Here is a 22,569-nt window from a genome sequence, read left to right as displayed (position 1 = left end):
CACTGTTAGAGAGTAAACGCGATTAGTATTGATGATTAAACATACCTTTTTGGTCGACAGACGCCAACAGGTCTCGAAATGTCGGAGCAGGTTCGAACACGTCTCACTTCGCCGATTTTTACAATAGAAATGGCGGCCGATCGCCGTGCGCAGCATCATTCGCGCAACTGATACGGAGGAACCCGAAGATTCCCGAAGCTTCGATTTCGAGATTGCATCTTTCGACTTCGAACTTCAATCAAAGATTGTAACAGAAATAAAATAGAAATTGAAGCCAAATGCATCACAGAAAACATATCTAATGTCAATTAAATAATTATTCAACTTGAAATTATGTCTGCAAGATATTTTATTTCGTTTCGAGTGATATGAACCGACGCCGGTCAGACATCGAAGAAACCGTGCGAAATATAATTCACTTTTATCCACAATTTCGACTTAATTTTATGTAAAAAGATATTAATTTTAACCGAAAGCACTGTTAGAGAGTAAACGCGATTAGTATTGATGATTAAACATACCTTTTTGGTCGACAGACGTCAACAGGTCTCGAAATGTCGGAGCAGGTTCGAACACGTCTCACTTTGCCGATTTTTACAATAGAAATGGCGGCCGATCGCCGTGCGCAGCATCATTCGCGCAACTGATACGGAGGAATCCGAAGATTCCCGAAGCTTCGATTTCGAGATGGCATCTTTCGACTTCGAACTTCAATCAAAGATTGTAACAGAAATAAAATAGAAATTGAAGCCAAAGCATCACAGAAAACATATCTAATGTCAATTAAACAATTATTCAACTTGAAATTATGTCTGCAAGATATTTTATTTCGTTTCGAGTGATATGAACCGACGCCGGTCAGACATCGAAGAAAACGTGCGAAATATAATTCACTTTTATCCACAATTTCGACTCAATTTTACGTAAAAAGATATTAATTTTAACCGAAAGCACTGTTAGAGAGTAAACGCGATTAGTATTGATGATTAAACATACTTTTTTGGTCGACAGACGTCAATAGGTCTCGAAATGTCGGAGCAGGTTCGAACACGTCTCACTTTGCCGATTTTTACAATAGAAATGGCGGCCGATCGCCGTGCGCAGCATCATTCGCGCAACTGATACGGAGGAATCCGAAGATTCCCGAAGCTTCGATTTCGAGATTGCATCTTTCGACTTCGAACTTCAATCAAAGATTGTAACAGAAATAAAATAGAAATTGAAGCCAAAGCATCACAGAAAACATATCTAATGTCAATTAAACAATTATTCAACTTGAAATTATGTCTGCAAGATATTTTATTTCGTTTCGAGTGATATGAACCGACGCCGGTCAGACATCGAAGAAAACGTGCGAAATATAATTCACTTTTATCCACAATTTCGACTCAATTTTACGTAAAAAGATATTAATTTAAACCGAAAGCACTGTTAGAGAGTAAACGCGATTAGTATTGATGATTAAACATACCTTTTTGGTCGACAGACGCCAACAGGTCTCGAAATGTCGGAGCAGGTTCGAACACGTCTCACTTCGCCGATTTTTACAATAGAAATGGCGGCCGATCGCCGTGCGCAGCATCATTCGCGCAACTGATACGGAGGAACCCGAAGATTCCCGAAGCTTCGATTTCGAGATTGCATCTTTCGACTTCGAACTTCAATCAAAGATTGTAACAGAAATAAAATAGAAATTGAAGCCAAATGCATCACAGAAAACATATCTAATGTCAATTAAATAATTATTCAACTTGAAATTATGTCTGCAAGATATTTTATTTCGTTTCGAGTGATATGAACCGACGCCGGTCAGACATCGAAGAAACCGTGCGAAATATAATTCACTTTTATCCACAATTTCGACTTAATTTTATGTAAAAAGATATTAATTTTAACCGAAAGCACTGTTAGAGAGTAAACGCGATTAGTATTGATGATTAAACATACCTTTTTGGTCGACAGACGTCAACAGGTCTCGAAATGTCGGAGCAGGTTCGAACACGTCTCACTTTGCCGATTTTTACAATAGAAATGGCGGCCGATCGCCGTGCGCAGCATCATTCGCGCAACTGATACGGAGGAATCCGAAGATTCCCGAAGCTTCGATTTCGAGATGGCATCTTTCGACTTCGAACTTCAATCAAAGATTGTAACAGAAATAAAATAGAAATTGAAGCCAAAGCATCACAGAAAACATATCTAATGTCAATTAAACAATTATTCAACTTGAAATTATGTCTGCAAGATATTTTATTTCGTTTCGAGTGATATGAACCGACGCCGGTCAGACATCGAAGAAAACGTGCGAAATATAATTCACTTTTATCCACAATTTCGACTCAATTTTACGTAAAAAGATATTAATTTTAACCGAAAGCACTGTTAGAGAGTAAACGCGATTAGTATTGATGATTAAACATACTTTTTTGGTCGACAGACGTCAATAGGTCTCGAAATGTCGGAGCAGGTTCGAACACGTCTCACTTTGCCGATTTTTACAATAGAAATGGCGGCCGATCGCCGTGCGCAGCATCATTCGCGCAACTGATACGGAGGAATCCGAAGATTCCCGAAGCTTCGATTTCGAGATTGCATCTTTCGACTTCGAACTTCAATCAAAGATTGTAACAGAAATAAAATAGAAATTGAAGCCAAAGCATCACAGAAAACATATCTAATGTCAATTAAATAATTATTCAACTTGAAATTATGTCTGCAAGATATTTTATTTCGTTTCGAGTGATATGAACCGACGCCGGTCAGACATCGAAGAAAACGTGCGAAATATAATTCACTTTTATCCACAATTTCGACTCAATTTTACGTAAAAAGATATTAATTTAAACCGAAAGCACTGTTAGAGAGTAAACGCGATTAGTATTGATGATTAAACATACCTTTTTGGTCGACAGACGCCAACAGGTCTCGAAATGTCGGAGCAGGTTCGAACACGTCTCACTTCGCCGATTTTTACAATAGAAATGGCGGCCGATCGCCGTGCGCAGCATCGTTCGCGAACTGATACGGAGGAACCCGAAGATTCCCGAAGCTTCGATTTCGAGATTGCATCTTTCGACTTCGAACTTCAATCAAAGATTGTAACAGAAATAAAATAGAAATTGAAGCCAAAGCATCACAGAAAACATATCTAATGTCAATTAAACAATTATTCAACTTGAAATAATGTCTGCAAGATATTTTATTTCGTTTCGAGTGATATGAACCGACGCCGGTCAGACATCGAAGAAACCGTGCGAAATATAATTCACTTTTATCCACAATTTCGACTCAATTTTACGTAAAAAGATATTAATTTTAACCGAAAGCACTGTTAGAGAGTAAACGCGATTAGTATTGATGATTAAACATACTTTTTTGGTTGACAGACGTCAACAGGTCTCGAAATGTCGGAGCAGGTTCGAACACGTCTCACTTCGTCGATTTTTACAATAGAAATGGCGGCCGATCGCCGTACGCAGCATCGTTCGCGAATTGATACGGAGGAATCCGAAGATTCCCGAAGCTTCGATTTCGAGATGGCATCTTTCGACTTCGAACTTCAATCAAAGATTGTAACAGAAATAAAATAGAAATTGAAGCCAAATGCATCACAGAAAACATATCTAATGTCAATTAAACAATTATTCAACTTGAAATAATGTCTGCAAGATATTTTATTTCGTTTCGAGTGATATGAACCGACGCCGGTCAGACATCGAAGAAACCGTGCGAAATATAATTCACTTTTATCCACAATTTCGACTCAATTTTACGTAAAAAGATATTAATTTAAACCGAAAGCACTGTTAGAGAGTAAACGCGATTAGTATTGATGATTAAACATACCTTTTTGGTCGACAGACGCCAACAGGTCTCGAAATGTCGGAGCAGGTTCGAACACGTCTCACTTCGCCGATTTTTACAATAGAAATGGCGGCCGATCGCCGTGCGCAGCATCATTCGCGCAACTGATACGGAGGAATCCGAAGATTCCCGAAGCTTCGATTTCGAGATGGCATCTTTCGACTTCGAACTTCAATCAAAGATTGTAACAGAAATAAAATAGAAATTGAAGCCAAAGCATCACAGAAAACATATCTAATGTCAATTAAATAATTATTCAACTTGAAATTATGTCTGCAAGATATATTATTTCGTTTCGAGAGATATGAACCGACGCCGGTCAGACATCGAAGAAACCGTGCGAAATATAATTTGCTTCTATCCACAATTTCGACTGAATTTCAGGTAACAATATATTAATTTTAACCGAAAGCAACGTTAGAGAATAAACGCGTGTAGTGATAATGATTAAATATCAACAGGTTGGAAATACGAACCTCTTTGTTCACGAACTTCGACGCGTCTCGACACGTCTTGCTACGTTAATTTTTCGAATACGAATGACGCCCCCTGGCGGTGTCCAGCAGCGCTCGCGAATCAGGTGGCGGGGGCGAGGAAGCTGTCTCGCGAAGCTTGTGTTCGGAAAAGAAGCTTAAACCACGTTTTCGAAAGTGTTAATTCGCGAAACTAAAGATGCCTCAGGTAAAAACCACGATATATAATATAAGAACGAAAATACTGAGTCTATGCACTAGAACAACGTAATTACCTTGACTGTTGAACCATATCGATGCATGAGATAATTCTTGATCTCGTTATGCACTTCGAAAATCACGCTTTAGTCACAAAGTTGCATTTCTTGTGCACAGAGTGCGCACGTGACACGACGAACGTCCCCATTCGATTGTCGATCGAAGAATCTTTCTGTTCTTACGAATAAATTTTATTTTTCTACTTTCTGGATTGACAAAACGACTGTCAAGGGCAGTTTAATTCAGAATCTGATCTAAAATCGATTCTTCTTCCGTCAGAATATTTAATAATTGTCAAAACGTATTTCATTAAAATTTACTCATTGTTTACAATCGATAATCGATTGTAACGTCAGAATATCACGAATCTACCGACACTTCCTGTTTTGTAGCACTCACGTACAACTAACGAATCTAAATCACACGTTTTGGTATAATTAGATCTATTATAAACGATAGTTTAATGCCTAATTAGGTGTTGTTTACACCGGCGATCCAACACGAGGTTGTGTTCTAACGAATCGAAATATAGCGTAAAAAAGCAATAGTATTACAGCGCACTCTGTGCTTAAAAACGGTGACTCTGAGAATCATATTTAACCCGTTCATCGACGTCGGTAACGCTAGCAACAAATTCATAAATTTTATCTTCTGAGATGATAACAACAACAGTATTAATCAAAATTTAATTACACATTACATATACGGTTGTATGGTTCTAAAGTCAAGATACAGACTTGATATCTTCAACTTTATATATTTACTTTAGTCCAGTGAATCTAAATGAAAGCACAGACGAGGTATACAAGTAGACCTTTCATTCAATGTATTTTTTTTACCCATTTTTATGGGACTCCCCCATTACCATTTTCGTGTCACTCGCAACGTTACCGACAGGTTACACAAATCAACAGAAGAGGAAATGAAACAAAACTTGAAATTACAGGAATTCTATTGTTTTTTAACGAAATGAAAACTACCATGGGCTAGAATTGATCATCGATCGATTAATTTCATTGGAGTAATCGATCGATTAACGGATGCAATTAAAAATATAGTTGTCGGAAGGTGTCGTAGGTACACAGTAGTAGTTACAGTCGCGCCTGCAGATAGGCAACCTGCGCAGACGCAACTGTTAATAACTTTTTAACGAAGCCTCAATTAAAAAATTACTATTCTTGATTTTCGTCTTATTTTGGCCTCTAGAATCCCCCATTAAAATTTGTTGACATAAAAACAATGGAGCTACGCTGTCGAGTGAAGTTTGCAACAATAATAAAAATCAGACACGTACTTATGCAATCATCCAATACATAAAACTGCGAACTGGGACTGTACATACAATCATAGCAATTTTCTAGGAGAAACTAATTCCACAAATCTTTTCAGACTTTTTGTTGTTTTAATCTGCGCAATCTTGTTATCGCTTTTTCATCGCTCACCGTGACCATCGCCGTTATCAATAATTAAGTCTTGTGGATAATGGTGACGCCTCATTTGACAGGAAATGTATGTTTCGTAACATCAATGTCAACGATAATGTGGCTACTGCCATAAAACAAAAGCTTCTCTAAAAAATGTTTAAACAATTAACACTAGATTTACTAAACTCATAAATATTATTGCTCAACAATTTATGTCGATTTTTATAGAATATATCAGCGTAACAGATTGCAAAATAAAAATATGTATTAGCATTGTTCTTGTAAATCCAGTGTTAAATCAATAATTAAGGTAAAAAGAGAAATTTGTTTTTGCGATGACGGAGATGTAGGTCAGTGATTTTTTCACTGCCGATATCTCTGTATGGCGATAATAGTGCGATCGTAGAGACTCATAAGTGTGACATCACTTTTCAGTCCCAGATAGGAAGCAATAACGAAGGAGAAAGTTGAATAGTTTGAGGAACTCTATTTTCCTACGATCACAGTTTTTCAGTAAGTATTGTAAATATAGGTGTTATTGTCAGTTGATGTATTATAAAATTAATAAAAATTTTCATTTTGCAAATGGTCCAAATAATCGCCAAATTTCGCTACTATTCACCCTCGACATATAAAATTAATAAAAATAGAATTTTGCTTCGTGAAGGAATCGTTTATCAACATTAATTTTGCAAATGGTTCAAAGACTGTTGAATATTGTTCTACTATAATATATCTCGAGACGTGAAATTTCGCTATTATTCACCCTCGACATATAAAATTAATAAAAATAAAATTTTGCTCCATGAAGGAATCGTTTATCAACATTAGTTTTGCAAATGGTTGAAAGAATGTTGAATATTGTTCTAGTATAATATATCTCGAGACGTGAAATTTCGCTATTATTCACTCTTGACATATAAAATTAATAAAAATAAAATTTTGCTTCGTGAAGGAATCGTTTATCAACATTAATTTTGCAAATGGTTCAAAGAATGTTGAATATTGTTCTACTATGATATATCTCGAGACGTGAAATTTCGCTATTATTCACCCTCGACATATAAAATTAATAAAAATAAAATTTTGCTCCATGAAGGAATCGTTTATCAACATTAGTTTTGCAAATGGTTGAAAGAATGTTGAATATTGTCCAACTATAATATATCTCAACACGTGAAATTTTGCTATCATTCACCCTCGACATATAAAATTAATAAAAATAGAATTTTGCTTCGTGAAGGAATCGTTTATCAACATTAATTTTGCAAATGGTTCAAAGAATGTTGAATATTGTTCTACTATAATATATCTCGAGACGTGAAATTTCGCTATTATTCAACCTCGACATATAAAATTAATAGAAATAAAATTTTGCTCCATAAAGGAATCGTTTATCAACATTAATTTTGCAAATGGTTCAAAGAATGTTGAATATTGTTCTACTATAATATATCTCGAGACGTGAAATTTCGCTATTATTCACCCTCGACATATAAAATTAATAGAAATAAAATTTTGCTCCATAAAGGAATCGTTTATCAACATTAATTTTGCGAATGGTTCGAAGAATGTTGAATATTGTTCTACTATAATATATCTCGAGACGTGAAATTTCGCTATTATTCACCCTCGACATATAAAATTAATAAAAATAAAATTTTGCTTCGTGAAGGAATCGTTTATCAACATTAATTTTGCAAATGGTTCAAAGAATGTTGAATATTGTTCCACTATAATATATCTCGAGACGTGAAATTTCGCTATTATTCACTCTTGACATATAAAATTAATAAAAATAAAATTTTACTCCATGAAGGAATCGTTTATCAACATTAATTTTGCAAATGGTTCGAAGAATGTTGAATATTGTTCTAGTATAATATATCTCGACACGTGAAATTTCGCTATTATTCGTCCTCGAGTTTTTCACGAGTTTCCGTTTTTCCTGCATTCATGGTCGCGTTTAACTGAAAAAGAGAGACAGGACGAGAGAGAGAAAGTGTGTAATTTCTCCCCACCTGGTGGAAAACGCGCGCCATCTTAACCCTCCCCGGTGATATATGAAAGAACACGTGCGTCACTAGATTCTCAGTGCTGCCACACGGCCCATAAATTGTTTACTCGTTGTTGTTTGCTAATTCATGCGATTGTTCGTCTCGTCTGAGGAGTCTCGAGGAATAACGAGGAAACTGTGAACTCTGTGAACAATGAACCGTCAAAATAGAACGACACTATCAAATGGAGACACCAGTTATGTGAGTAGTGATCGAATTTTTCATTTTTATATTGGTAACTGAAGTTTCAATTTCAATTCAATTATTATAAATTCTCTTACTTGATAATTTAAGTCGATTTAGAAAAAAAAAATTTGTCGAATTATAATTATTTGTCGAAATAAAAATTATTATTGCATTGAAAATCGTGTTTAAATTGTCTTATTTAATAGAATTATAATTATTTGAAAATTTGTCGAATTATAATTATTTGACGAAATAAAAATTATTATTGGATTGATAATCATGTTTAAATTTTCTTTGTTGATAGAATTATAATTATTAGAAAATTTGTCGAATTATAATTATTTGGTGAAATAAAAATTATTATTGCATTAATAATCATGTTTAAATTGTCTTATTTAATAGAATTATAATTATTTGAAAATTTGTCGAATTACAATTTTCAACTATTTTTTTACTTGTAGAGAATTTATGGTTTTGGAAATTTGTTTTTTTCTGTCATTCTTTTGTTTTAGTTCAAATGTCTGATAATATTAAGAAATTATTAGAATTTATTAAACTATTCCTAATAATAGTTTGCTTATATTTTTTTTTCTAATATTCGTCTCAATATTATGTAAAAAATAATAAAAAATGTTTTGATATTCCTGTAATTAAAAATAAATTTTGTTATCAAATGTGAAATTAATTATTATTACTTTGGACAATATAGTACTAATAATATAATTGAAATCATTGCATTTTTATTATTTAACACGATTTGATAAGATTAGTGTCAATTTTAATTGAATAGATAAAACTAGGTGAATAAATATTAGATATATATTGATTGTTGATTAGGTTTTTGGTTTGTCGAGTATTGTGTTGAATTGTTTTTGTTCAACAGTGCTTGCAACTTGTTAGTTTACATTCTCTTCGTGCTTGGAAAAAATAGGGTCGAATTACGTACAGGTGGCTCGCATGACTTTTCTTGTGCTCCCGTTTCATTTCATTTTTTACTATGCTAATCCATTCAGCACCGTGAGAGCATACTTTCGATCTTAACAATCAAATTTTAAACAAATTTTACAAACAAAGACAATAATTCTGATGTATCAAAAAATTACTGTTAAATTTTTAATTGAAAAACATTCGTATTCAATTATTCAGTATATTATTAATTTATAAAATTATAATTACAACTTGTAACCAATTTTAAGAAAGTTTTATAGACAAAGACAATAATTTTGACGCACTAAAAAAAATTACTGTTTAATTTTTAATTGAAATAGTCAAAATTCAATTATTCAATATATATTATTAATTTATAAAATTATAATTGCAAATTGTAACCAATTTTAAACAAGTTTTATAAACAAAGACAATAATTCTGATGCACTAAAAAAATTACTGTTGAAGTTTTAATTGAAAAACATTCGTATTCAATTCTTCAATAGATATTATTAATTTATACAATTATAATTGCAAGTTGTAAACAATTTTAAACGAGTTTTATAAGCAGAAACAATAATTCTGAACTACTAAAAAATTACTGTTGAATTTTTAATTGAAAAAATCCAACATTCAATTATTCAATATATTATTAATTTATAAAATTATAATTGCAAGTTGTAAACAATTTTAAACAAGTTTTATAAGCAAAAACAATAATTCTGTCGTACCAAAATATTACTATTTAATTTTTAATTGAAAAACATTCATATTCAATTATTCAGTATATTATTAATTTATTAAATTATAATTGATAAAATTGATCATAGTATTTATGAAATACAATTATAATTGCATGTTGTAACCAATTTTAAACAAATTTTACAAACTAAAACAATAATTCTGACCAACTAAATAATTACTGTTCAATTTTTAATTGAAAAAAGTCAAAATTCAATTATTCAATATATATTATTAATTTATAAAATTATAATTGCAAGTTGTAACGAATATTTAACAAGTTTTATAAGCAAAAACAATAATTCTGTCGTACTAAAAAATTACTATTTAATTTTTAATTGAAAAACATTCATATTCAATTATTAAGTATATTATTAATTTATAGAATTATAATTGATAAAATTGACCAAAGTGTTTATAGAATATAATTTTAATTGCATGTTATAAGCAATTTTAAACAAGTTTTACAAACAAAAACAATAATTCTGATGCACTAAAAAAAGTACTGTTGAATTTTTAATTGAAAAAAGTCAAAAGTCAATTATTCAATATATATTATTAATTTATGATATTATAATTGCAACTTGTAACCAATTTTAAACAATTTTTATAAACAAAAACAATAGTTCTGACGTACTAAAAAATTGCATTTGAATTTTCAATTGAAAAAAGCCAATATTCAATTATTCAATTATTCAGTATATTATTAATTTATAAAATTATAATTGCAAGTTGTAACCAATTTTAAACAATTTTTACAAACAAAAACAATAATTCTGATGCACTAAAAAACGTACTGTTGAATTTTTAATTGAAAAAAGTCAAAAGTCAATTATTCAATATATATTATTAATTTATAATATTATAATTGCAACTTGTAACCAATTTTAAACAATTTTTATAAACAAAAACAATAGTTCTGACGTACTAAAAAATTGCATTTGAATTTTCAATTGAAAAAAGCCAATATTCAATTATTCAATTATTCAGTATATTATTAATTTATAAAATTATAATTGCAAGTTGTAACCAATTTTAAACAATTTTTACAAACAAAAACAATAATTCTGATGCACTAAAAAAAGTACTGTTGAATTTTTAATTGAAAAAAGTCAAAAGTCAATTATTCAATATATATTATTAATTTATGATATTATAATTGCAACTTGTAACCAATTTTAAACAATTTTTATAAACAAAAACAATAGTTCTGACGTACTAAAAAATTGCATTTGAATTTTCAATTGAAAAAAGCCAATATTCAATTATTCAATTATTCAGTATATTATTAATTTATAAAATTATAATTGCAAGTTGTAACCAATTTTAAACAATTTTTACAAACAAAAACAATAATTCTGATGCACTAAAAAAAGTACTGTTGAATTTTTAATTGAAAAAAGTCAAAAGTCAATTATTCAATATATATTATTAATTTATAATATTATAATTGCAACTTGTAACCAATTTTAAACAATTTTTATAAACAAAAACAATAGTTCTGACGTACTAAAAAATTGCATTTGAATTTTCAATTGAAAAAAGCCAATATTCAATTATTCAATTATTCAGTATATTATTAATTTATAAAATTATAATTGCAAGTTGTAACCAATTTTAAACAATTTTTACAAACAAAAACAATAATTCTGATGCACTAAAAAAAGTACTGTTGAATTTTTAATTGAAAAAAGTCAAAAGTCAATTATTCAATATATATTATTAATTTATGATATTATAATTGCAACTTGTAACCAATTTTAAACAATTTTTATAAACAAAAACAATAGTTCTGACGTACTAAAAAATTGCATTTGAATTTTCAATTGAAAAAAGCCAATATTCAATTATTCAATTATTCAGTATATTATTAATTTATAAAATTATAATTGCAAGTTGTAACCAATTTTAAACAATTTTTACAAACAAACACAATAATTCTGACATACTAAAAAATTGCTGTTGAATTTTTAATTGAAAAAAGTCAAAATTCAATTATTCAATATATATTATTAATTTATAATATTATAATTGCAACTTGTAACCAATTTTGAACAAGTTTTATAAACAAAGCCAATAATTCTGACGCACTAAAAAACTTACTGTTGAATTTTTAATTGAAAAAAGTCAAAATTCAATTATTCAACATATATTATTAATTTATAAAATTATAATTGATAAAATTGACGAAAGTATTTATAAAATAAAATTATAATTACAATTTATAACCATTTAATTCAAGTCTTTCTCTATTATTTTACTGTTGTCGTTAATATTTTCAATTATTCAGTATATTATTAATATATAAAATTATTATTGATAAAATTGACGAAAGTATTTATAATATAAAATTATAATTGCAAATTATTCTGACCTACTAAAAAAGTTACTATTTAATTTTTAATTGAATAACATTCATATTCAATTATTCAGTATATTATTAATTTATAAAATTATAATTACAAATTATAACCATTTAATTTAAGTTTTCCTCTATTATTTTACTGTAGTCGTTAATCACGTACAATTAAATAACAATTACAAAAGAAACAGCAAATTAAACGAAACGATTATCGTGACAATTGGTAAATCGGTGACCGCCTTTCGACACACTTTTTACAGAGCTTCACAAAAATACGCTAGTTGCGCTCTTGCGAAACTAGTTCACGGATTCTAATCAGTCTCGCGTTAATTTTTTTCTAAACACAACAGTAAAATGTGTTTTTCGCACAGCATATGAATAATTACATGAAAAATCCACTAAAAACAAAGAAATTATCGTTATTTATTCGGACGAATTTACGCGGGAAATTTAAATAATATTTTTTCGACTAATCCATACTAAATTATGGTTCGTGATTTATTCATCATGGTTTTACGATTTCTTTATTTCTTGTGAAATTCTTCGGGGTCCCACTACCGGTTCGAGTTACTTTCCTTTGACTTTCACGGATGAACGGAACCATAATCCTCATCAGTCGAGTCGGAACCATGTCTCTGAAAACTTTCCTCTTTATCGTGCGAGTGGTGCAATAGCTAAACAATGTTTCGTGTATTTAAATAAATCAAACACACAGACGAAGCTTAAAAAATTTAAAAACAATTTCTATGTTCGTTAAATACCATTTTATCAACTCATAATATAGTGCAACGAACATTAAATCGAATAAATACATTCGTAAAACAATTTCTAAAATTTTATCAATTCTTAATATATAGTGCAACAGTAAATCGAGTAAATACATTCTAGAAAATTGTAACTATAATTGGTATTTAAATTGATCACTATGGGAATGTACACGAATTCTTTCTTGGAAGATCGGTGTCCAAAGAAAAAAACTGACAAGGTATTATAGCGTCTTAAAAAATTCATTTGTTTAGAATAATAATTATTTTAGTTGTTGATTATGTTGATGATGTTGATGTTGATGTTGAAGTTGAAATTGACGTTGATGTTGATAGTAATATTGATGTTTATGCGTATGCTAATGTTGATGTTGATGTTGATGTTGATGTTGATGTTGAAGTTGATGTTGATGATGTTATTATTACACTATTAATATTTATACACTATATACATAGAGTATAAGAATATTGAACATTTAATAACTCATTTGTTTATACTTACAAGGTATTATAACGTCTTAAAAAATTCTTTTGTTTAGAATAATAATTATTTTAGTTGTTGATTATGTAGATGTTGATGTTGATGTTGAAGTTGATATTGACGTTGATGTTGATACTAATATTGATGTTTATATGCTAATGTTGATGTTGAAGTTGAAGTTGAAGTTGAAGTTGAAGTTGATGTTGATGCTGTTATTATTACACTATTAATATTCATACACTATATACATAGACTATAGTAAAATTGAACGTTTAATAACTCATTTGTTTATACTTACAAGGTATTACATCGTTTTAAAAAACAATCTACTCATTTATTAAGAATAATATAATTTCCAAGACCACGATTTCTCTCTTTCTACTTCTCTCTCTCTATATATTGAAATTTAAATAAATTATTTGTTCAATAATCGTGTAAATAATTTCACAAGATAATTATTTATCGTTTTATTTATGCGCTGGAATGTTCGAGCGTTGGTTAAATGTTTTCGAATTTGCACAGCTGTGCGTTTGCTTTGCGTGTGTTTTCATTTCCTTATCAACATTGCAGATCCTCGCGACGAACGTAACGCAACAGATACACCACGTATCGAGAGAGAAACGGGGAGAAGCTTATGGCAGATTGAAAGGATTTCGCGGTTGTACCATTTGGTTAACGGGACTTTCCGGCGCCGGGAAGACTTCCATCTCGTTTCACCTTGAAAATTATCTCGTTTCTCAGGTGAGGTTGTCTCGGTCTAACAAACAACGCTGTGTCAATGGTTTATATTGTTTGTGTTATATATCACTCGGTGTAACAGTTTATTCGTTTTTTTTACGAAATTGGGAACTGTTTCTTTTTCTCATTTAATAAACTGAAATAAAATAAAAAATTATTCGTAATCTCCGATAAATGGAATAATTATTCATATAAAAAAAAAAAATATAATTGAACATTAGAGATAACATTAAGAGATTAGTTATTAATCATTAGAAAATTTAAAATTATTTTGCTAAAATTTTCTCGGATAAATAGAATAATTATTCGTGCAAAAAAAAAATATAATTGAACATTAGAAATAAAATTGAAAGATTAATTAAATATAATTAATCATTAGAAAGTCTAAAATTATTATTTTGCTCAAATTTTCTCTGATAAATGGAACAATTACTCATGCAAAAAAAAATATAATTGAACATCAGAAATAAAATTAAGAGATTAATTAAATAATATTAATCATTAGAAAATTTAAAATTATCCTTGCAACCCATTCTAAATTATTTTGTTAAAATTTTCTTTGATAAATAGAATAATTATTCGTCCAAAAAAAAATACAATTGAACATTAGTAATAAAATTGAATGATTAATTAAATATATAATTAAGAGACTAATTAAATATAATTAATCATTAGAAAGTCTAAAATTATTATTTTGCTCAAATTTTCTCTGATAAATAGAACAATTATTCGTGTAAAAAAAAAAATATAAAATGAACATTAGAAATAAAATTGAAAGATTAATTAAATATAAAATTGATGGATTTATTAAATATAATTAATCATTAAAAAATTTTAAATTATTCTTGCAACTCATTGTTAATTATTTTTCTAAAATTTTCTATGATAAATAGAATAATTATTCCTGCAAAAAAAAAAATATAATTGAAAATTAGAAATAAAATTAAAAGATAAATTAAAGATAAAATTAGGAGATTAATTAAATATAATTAATCATTAGAAAGTCTAAAATTATCCTTGCAACCCATTCTAAATTATTTTGCTAAAATTTTCTCTGATAAATTAGAACAATTATTCGTGCAAAAAAAAATACAATTGAATATTAGAAATAAAATTGAAAGATTAATCAAATATAAAATTGAAAAAACGCTTAATAATAAAAAATACAAATTATACTGTAAAATTTATTGGCCAGCAATAATTTATGTTTCTAAATTTTTTGTTATTTTAATATTTTCTATTCAGTTTTAGTAGTATAAATTTGAAACTTCAGAAACTTTCATTATTTCTTATTTTAATATACACAAATAAATTGGAAAAAAGCTGAATCATAAATAACACAAATTATAGTGTAAAATTTGTATAATTTATATTTTGTTGCTGACAAGGAGAATGCAAATTTTTTAAATCATTGAAAAGGACAACTATTTAATAGTTTTTGAGATATTTATAATTGAAGCTTTATTATTACCTTGACTACATTTTAAATAATTACCAATTATTATTGTTTTGAGTCGATAGCTCAGAGGCAACATTTAAAAACTCCCACGCTGGTGGCTAGAGTTCAAATCCCGAAATCCTAGAATCATAAAATACTTTTTTTTTCGATCTATTTTTTATATCAATTTTAAAATAAATAGTAAATAAAATTTCTAAAAATGCTAATTCTTCGAATCATTGATAGGAACAACTACAATAGTTTTTGAAATATTTATAATTGAAGCTTTATTATTGTCTTGACTACAGATTTATTTTAAATAATTACAAATTATTATTGTTTTAAATCGATAGCTCAGGGGCAACATCTAAAAACTCCCACGCTGGTGACCAGAGTTCAAATCCTGAAATCTTAGAATCATAAAATACATTTTTTCGATCTATTTTTTATATCAATTTTAAAATAAATAGTAAATAAAATTTCTCAATAGAAAAATGTATTCTACAATTGATTTTTGTATTATTTTAATATTTTCTATTCAGTTTTAGTTGTATAAATTTGAAACTTCAAAAACTTTCATTATTTCTTAAATTTAGTATACCCAAATAAATTGGAAAAAAGCTTAATCATAAAGAGCACAAATTATAGTGTAAAATTGCAAATGAGAATGCAAATTCTTCGAGTCATTGATGCCAACTACTCAATAGTTGTTGAACTATGTATAATCAGAATTTTATTACTGTTTTGACTATATTTTAAATAATTACCAATTAATATTGTTTAACTCGATAGCTCAGGGACTATATCTAAAAACTCCCACGCTGGTGGCTAGAGTTCAAATCCTAAAATCCTAGAATCATAAAATACTTTTTTTTTCAATCTATTTTTGACATCAATTTTTCTCCCAATGAAAACACATAATTTAAAATAGTAAATAAAATTTCTCAATAAAAAAAATGTATTTTACAATTGATTTTTGTATTATTTTAATACTTTCTATTCAGTTTTAGTTGCATAAATTTGAATCTTCAAAAACTTTCATTATTTCTTATTTTGATATGCACAAATAAATTGGAAAAAGTATAATCATAAAGAACACAAATTATAGTGTAAAATTGCAAATGAGAATTCAAATTCTTCGAGTCATTGATGACAACCACTCAATACTTATTGAAATAATACTTATAATCAGAACTTTACTATTGTTCTGACTCAATAGCTCAGGGGTAACATCCATAAACTCCCACGCTGGTGGCCAGAGTTCAAATCCTACCAATCACATAAAAAAGTTTTTCCAATCTATTTCTCATTTGACATCAATTTTTCTCCCAATAAAAACACTTAATATAAAATAATTTAGTAAATAAACTTCCTCAATAAAAGAAAATTAAGCCAAAATTAAATTTCAATTAACAACTTGCCACCAAAATTTAACACACTATATTTATAGGGAATACCTGCATACAGTATCGACGGTGACAATGTTCGTAGAGGTCTAAACAAAAACCTAAGCTTCGCCAAAGAGGATCGCGAGGAAAATGTTCGAAGGGCAGCCGAGGTGGCGAAATTGTTCTCAGACTGTGGCATAATCGCCATTTGCAGCTTCGTCTCCCCCTTCGAGGCCGACAGAAGGCTGGCCAGGAAGATCGTCGAGGAATTCGACTTGAAATTCTTCGAGATTTATATAAAAGCTTCCGTAGAAATCTGCGAGGCACGAGATGTTAAAGGATTGTACAAAAAGGCTAGGGAAGGCGTGATCCAGAGTTTCACGGCCGTTGGCCAGGCGTACGAAGTGCCTAAGCAACCGGATCTCGTCGTCAATACGGAAGTCAATAGCGTGGAAACGTCCACGAAAATGGTGATCGAGCTGTTGGAACGGGAAGGAATCATTCCAAAGTTTCGAGAAGGCGTGGAAGAATTGTTCATCGAGGATGGAAGGATCGAGGACGCCAAAATGGAGGCGCGGAATCTCCTCAGTAAGTTTTTTCCCCGTTTAATTATGGCCAGTTTCTGTAAAAAAAATATTTTAGACGTTTGTTTTTTATTCATTCTTTGTATCTAAGAAGCATATATTGATAAAATTGAAAATATAATTTTCAATTTTATTTCAAAATTAATAATTAATAAATAATCTTCAATTTTATTTCAAAATTGAAAATTAAAAAAATAAATATAATTGAAAAAAATTATAATTGAACAAAAAATAATAATTGAAAAGAAAACTATATAAAACCATAAATTTTCAATTTTGAAATAAAATTAAATAAAAAAAATAAATAAATATAATTGAAAAAAATTATAATAATTGAAAAAAAAACCATATAAAACCATAAATTTTCAATTTTATTTCAAAATTGTAATTATATGAAAAATAAAATTTTACATCAATTTATACCTTGATTGTTGTTAATTTTGTTAATCTTTCGCGTCTAAAATTTCAAAAATCTTTTCCATTTTTTTGTAATATTGCAAACAATTCATATTGTATCGATTTAAAGGTATCGATATCACTGATATCGATTTGCAATGGGTCCAAATACTCGCTGAGGGATGGGCCAGTCCACTCAGAGGATTCATGCGAGAAAACGAGTACCTGCAAGTGAGAAAAATACATTTTACTTGATTTTTAATCCAGCAATGTTTAAAAAAAAAAAAAGATACTAAATGGGAGAAATATTTTTTTCAGTGTCAACATTTCAAGACTCTCGAGCAAAATGGAAGTGTTACCAACCAATCGATACCAATTGTTCTTGCAATTAGCACGGATCAAAAAGAGAGATGCAACAACGCTCCAGCGGTAACCCTAACTCACCAAAACCGAATCATAGCAATCTTAAGGAAACCAGAATTCTTTCCACATCGAAAGGAAGAAAGGTTTGAAGAAATAATTCTGCCATTTTTTCTTTCATTTTTATTATTTCTATTTTACTAGCCAAGTGTTTGGAACTGACTATAATTTAGAAAAAAAATATTTTAAATCAAAATCAAAATTTAACTCTGTTCAAGAAATTTTGTATTCTATTAATTTTAGCTGAGCAAATTTGAAACCTCAGAAACTTTAATTATTCCCTATTTTAATATATACAAATAAATTGGGGAAAAACTTAATTATAAAGAATAAAAATTATAGTGCAAATTGTTTGCAAAATTTTGTATTATTTTAATATTTTCTATTCAGTTTTAATCCAAATTTGTTAATTTAAATTTTAGTTTCAATCTCAATTTGTTAATTTAAATTTCAGTTTTAGTCTCAATTTGTTAATTTAAATTTCAGTTTTAATTTAAATTTGTAAAAAAAGGCATTGCTAGTTAAAATGTAACAACTTTAAATGTAATAACTTTAATTATTTCCTATTTTAATATATACAAATAAATTGGATAAAAAACTTAATCATAAAGAACACAAATTATATTGCAAATTTTCTGTGTTTCTAAATTTTGTATTATTCTAATATTTTCTATTCAGTTTTAATCCAAATTTGTTAATTTAAATTTTAGTTTCAATTTCAATTTGTTAATTTAAATTTCAGTTTCAATCTAAATTTGTTAATTTAAATTTCAATTTTAATCTCAATTTGTTAATTTAAATTTCAGTTTTAATCTCAATTTGTTAATTTAAATTTCAGTTTCAATCTAAATTTGTTAATTTAAATTTCAGTTTTAATCTCAATTTGTTAATTTAAATTTCAGTTTTAATCTCAAATTGTTAATTTAAATTTCAGTTTCAATCTCAATTTGTTAATTTAAATTTCAGTTTTAATTTAAATTTAAAAAAAAAGGCGTTGCTAGTTGAAATGTATTAATCAATAATAATAATAATAATAATGAATTTTTTGTCAGATGTTGCAGGGAATTTGGAACGAACGATCCTGGTCATCCTTACGTTAGAATGATTCAGAAGTCAGGGGACTGGCTGGTTGGGGGGGAACTGGAGATTTTCGAGAGAATTAGGTGGAACGATGGCCTCGACCAATTCAGACTCACCCCAAACGAAATTAGGGCAAAGTGCAACGAAATGGGAGCCGACGTTGTGTTCGCTTTTCAACTGAGAAATCCTGTGCACAATGGCCATGCACTATTAATGCAGGTGACTCGATTTTTATTTAAAATAACGCGACAGAAAAAATCAAAAAATCCAAAATTTTCATTCAATAATTATTAACACTTCAATTCTTCGATAATGGTTCATTTTTTTTTCATCAATTGAATTTAAAATTCATTATTTTATCAAATTTTTTTTCATCAATTGAATTTAAAATTCATTATTTAATCAAATTTTTTTTCATTAATTGAATTTAAAATTCATTATTTCATCAATTGAATTTAAAATTCATTATTTTATCAAATTTTTTTTCATCAATTGAATTTAAAATTCATTATTTTATCAAATTTTATTAAATTCATTTTAATGCAACAAAGCAGTAACGATAGTTTCAAGTAAATGACTTTTTGTTAAACTTTAGCGTGACACACGATGATAAAAATAAGAATTTTTAAGCCAAAGTTAAATAAAATGGCTATCGAAGAATAAAAGTGTTAATAATTAGTAAATGTGAAGAAAGTTTTTACGGTAAAGTTTGACAAAAAGTAATTTACTTTAAATTTCTTAAATTGAATTTAATAAAATGGAAACCAGGATACGAGAAAGCAGCTTCTGGAGGCGTACAATTTTAAAAAACCAGTTCTCTTGCTACATCCTTTGGGGGGTTGGACGAAAGAGGACGATGTGCCACTACCAATAAGGATAAAACAACACCAAAGCGTTCTGGAGGAAGGTGTGCTACATCCGGACACCATTCTCGCCATTTTTCCAAGCCCGATGATGTATGCAGGACCTACGGAGGTACAAATCGTTATAACATTATAACAAACAGTCTAGGAATTAATCATCAGCCATATTAAAACTATAAAAACTTTAGATGCGTACAGTTTCAAAACTACCCACGCTTTATCCAAAATTCAACCACCGTTGGAAGCGGTAAACCTTCCTCTTTGAAATTGGTTTTCGGTTTTTGTCGATCCGACTTCCCGTTTTGGGGATATCGTAATTTATATGAAGGGATAATTTCTTTAAAAACTCCGCTTGTGGCGCCCCCCGTGTCACGGCGGACTACCAACTCGCATTGAAATTACTAAAAACTTTAATTACGTGCAGCTCCGAAACTACTCGTGCTTTATCCATAATTAAGCGATTGTTAGAAGCGGTAAACCTTCCTCTTTGAAATGGTTTTTGGTTTTTGTCGATCCGACTTTTCGTTTTCGAGATATCGTAATTTATGTAAAATTGTATTTTTCTTAATTCGACTGTCTCTGTCTTCGTCTAACGCGTCGGACCTCTCGCTCGCACTCGTTGTGCTGATCTGCTCCAATCACGTGACTGACGTGACCTCTAGTGACGCGTAGCGTTTCCAACACTCCACTACGCACTGTTTACTATTTACGCGAGGTCAATGAACTCTTATATCTCCAAAACTAGCCATCCTATCGACTCGAAACTAAACTCGCTATATCTCCGGAACTAATTACGCTATCGACTCGTTCAAACGCTCATTTTAAAGGTCATTTCATCCTCTATCCAATGAATACATCACCTATTATAATTTACGCCATCTTCTATGTTTATTTTGACATTTACTTTGACGCTACATACCCAAAGAAGTTTCAGCAATTCTTATTGATTATAAATTATTTATTTAATTGAAAATAAATTCAAATTTGTATGCAGGATTTCTATAGAGCATTTTCTCGTAAATAGTTATCTTCTCTGGAAGTAATTACGCTATCTACTCGTTTGAACGCTCGTTTTAAAGGGCATTTCATCCTCTATCCGTCGATTAAGTGGTTTTAAATGTGAAAAACAATTAAAAATGTTCCTTTAAAGTAATTCAAATTTCCATAGACGTAGAATACCGTGCATTTTAAGTAATACGAGTTCCAATATTGCTTCCAATCAATCTAGAATATTTGTTTTGCAGGTGCAATGGCACGCCAAGGCAAGAATGATGGCAGGGGCAGATTTTTATATCGTTGGTCGCGATCCTGCGGGTTTACCGCATCCTGACAAGTCCAAAACACCGGATGGTAAGGCCTAAACAAGATAAATTTAATTTCTTTGTTATTCAAATTTAAAATAAAATTCTGAGGACTCATAAAAAAAAGAGAAAATTCACTGTAAAACCGAGCATTAAAAACAATTCAATTTTGATATGCAAAAGTAGAAGCTTTACTCTTTGAAATGAGCCCATATTTTTGACAAAATTACAACCACTTAAATATCGACGATTTTAATAAATAAACATTTTTTTGTGCAACTTGAGGTAATCTGTACGACGCGACGCACGGCGCCAGGGTGCTCTCCATGGCACCAGGCCTTCGAAACCTGGAGATAATTCCATTCAGGGTGGCAGCATACGACAAGAAAGCAAAAAAGATGGCGTTCTTCGAGCCAGAACGGTCTCAAGACTTCAGTTTCATATCAGGAACTAAAATGAGAGGTGAATTACTTTTTTAAAACAAAAATAGTAACTAAATGCTAAATACCGATTTAAAAATTAATTTAATTGTTCCAGAATTGGCAAAGTCTGGCCAAGATCCGCCAGAGGGCTTCATGGCGCCAAAAGCTTGGGGAATCCTGGCAGACTATTACAAATGAAAGAAAAAATAATTCTCGATCGACTCTCATGCAACAGATGAGATATACATACAAACCTGAAGTATTTTCACTTCGATTTTAATTTAGTTGTAAAAGATAAAACGTGTTACCATAAGAGATAAACAGTGCATTAAAAAGAAGCAAATGGTTGAAAGTTATTTATTTATTGTCTTCGTAGGAAACGATCCTTGATGAGGTAGAGGT

The 22,569-nt window shown here is 29.5% G+C and overlaps 1 protein-coding gene across 1 annotated transcript; it reads left to right on the top strand.

The window, feature by feature from the left end:
• The first annotated feature begins 8,158 nt into the window (after nt 1–8,158).
• LOC122402937 (bifunctional 3'-phosphoadenosine 5'-phosphosulfate synthase-like) lies at nt 8,159–22,499 on the top strand. The gene is made up of 10 exons (XM_043406140.1): nt 8,159–8,277; nt 14,108–14,278; nt 17,164–17,689; nt 18,212–18,312; nt 18,400–18,587; nt 19,554–19,800; nt 20,350–20,556; nt 21,689–21,794; nt 22,031–22,207; nt 22,283–22,499. Exons 1-10 carry the CDS (start codon nt 8,230–8,232, stop codon nt 22,363–22,365), a joined length of 1,854 nt encoding a protein of 617 aa, XP_043262075.1. The 5' UTR covers nt 8,159–8,229; the 3' UTR covers nt 22,366–22,499.
• The last annotated feature ends 70 nt before the right edge of the window (nt 22,500–22,569 follow it).

The sequence above is a fragment of the Colletes gigas genome, unplaced genomic scaffold, assembly GCF_013123115.1.
Source record: "Colletes gigas isolate AHSC1104 unplaced genomic scaffold, ASM1312311v1 Colletes_gigas_Sc00042, whole genome shotgun sequence".
NCBI lineage: Eukaryota > Metazoa > Arthropoda > Insecta > Hymenoptera > Colletidae > Colletes > Colletes gigas.
This window is presented reverse-complemented; position numbering and strand designations above follow the sequence as displayed.

Excerpts from the sequence above, each read along its gene's own strand:
- LOC122402937 (XM_043406140.1), top strand. The coding sequence starts at position 8,230 with ATGAACCGTCAAAATAGAACGACACTATCAAATGGAGACACCAGTTAT. Across the intron at positions 8,278-14,107 it reads CAAATGGAGACACCAGTTAT|ATCCTCGCGACGAACGTAAC; the intron begins GTGAGTAGTGAT and ends TCAACATTGCAG. Across the intron at positions 14,279-17,163 it reads AAAATTATCTCGTTTCTCAG|GGAATACCTGCATACAGTAT; the intron begins GTGAGGTTGTCT and ends CTATATTTATAG.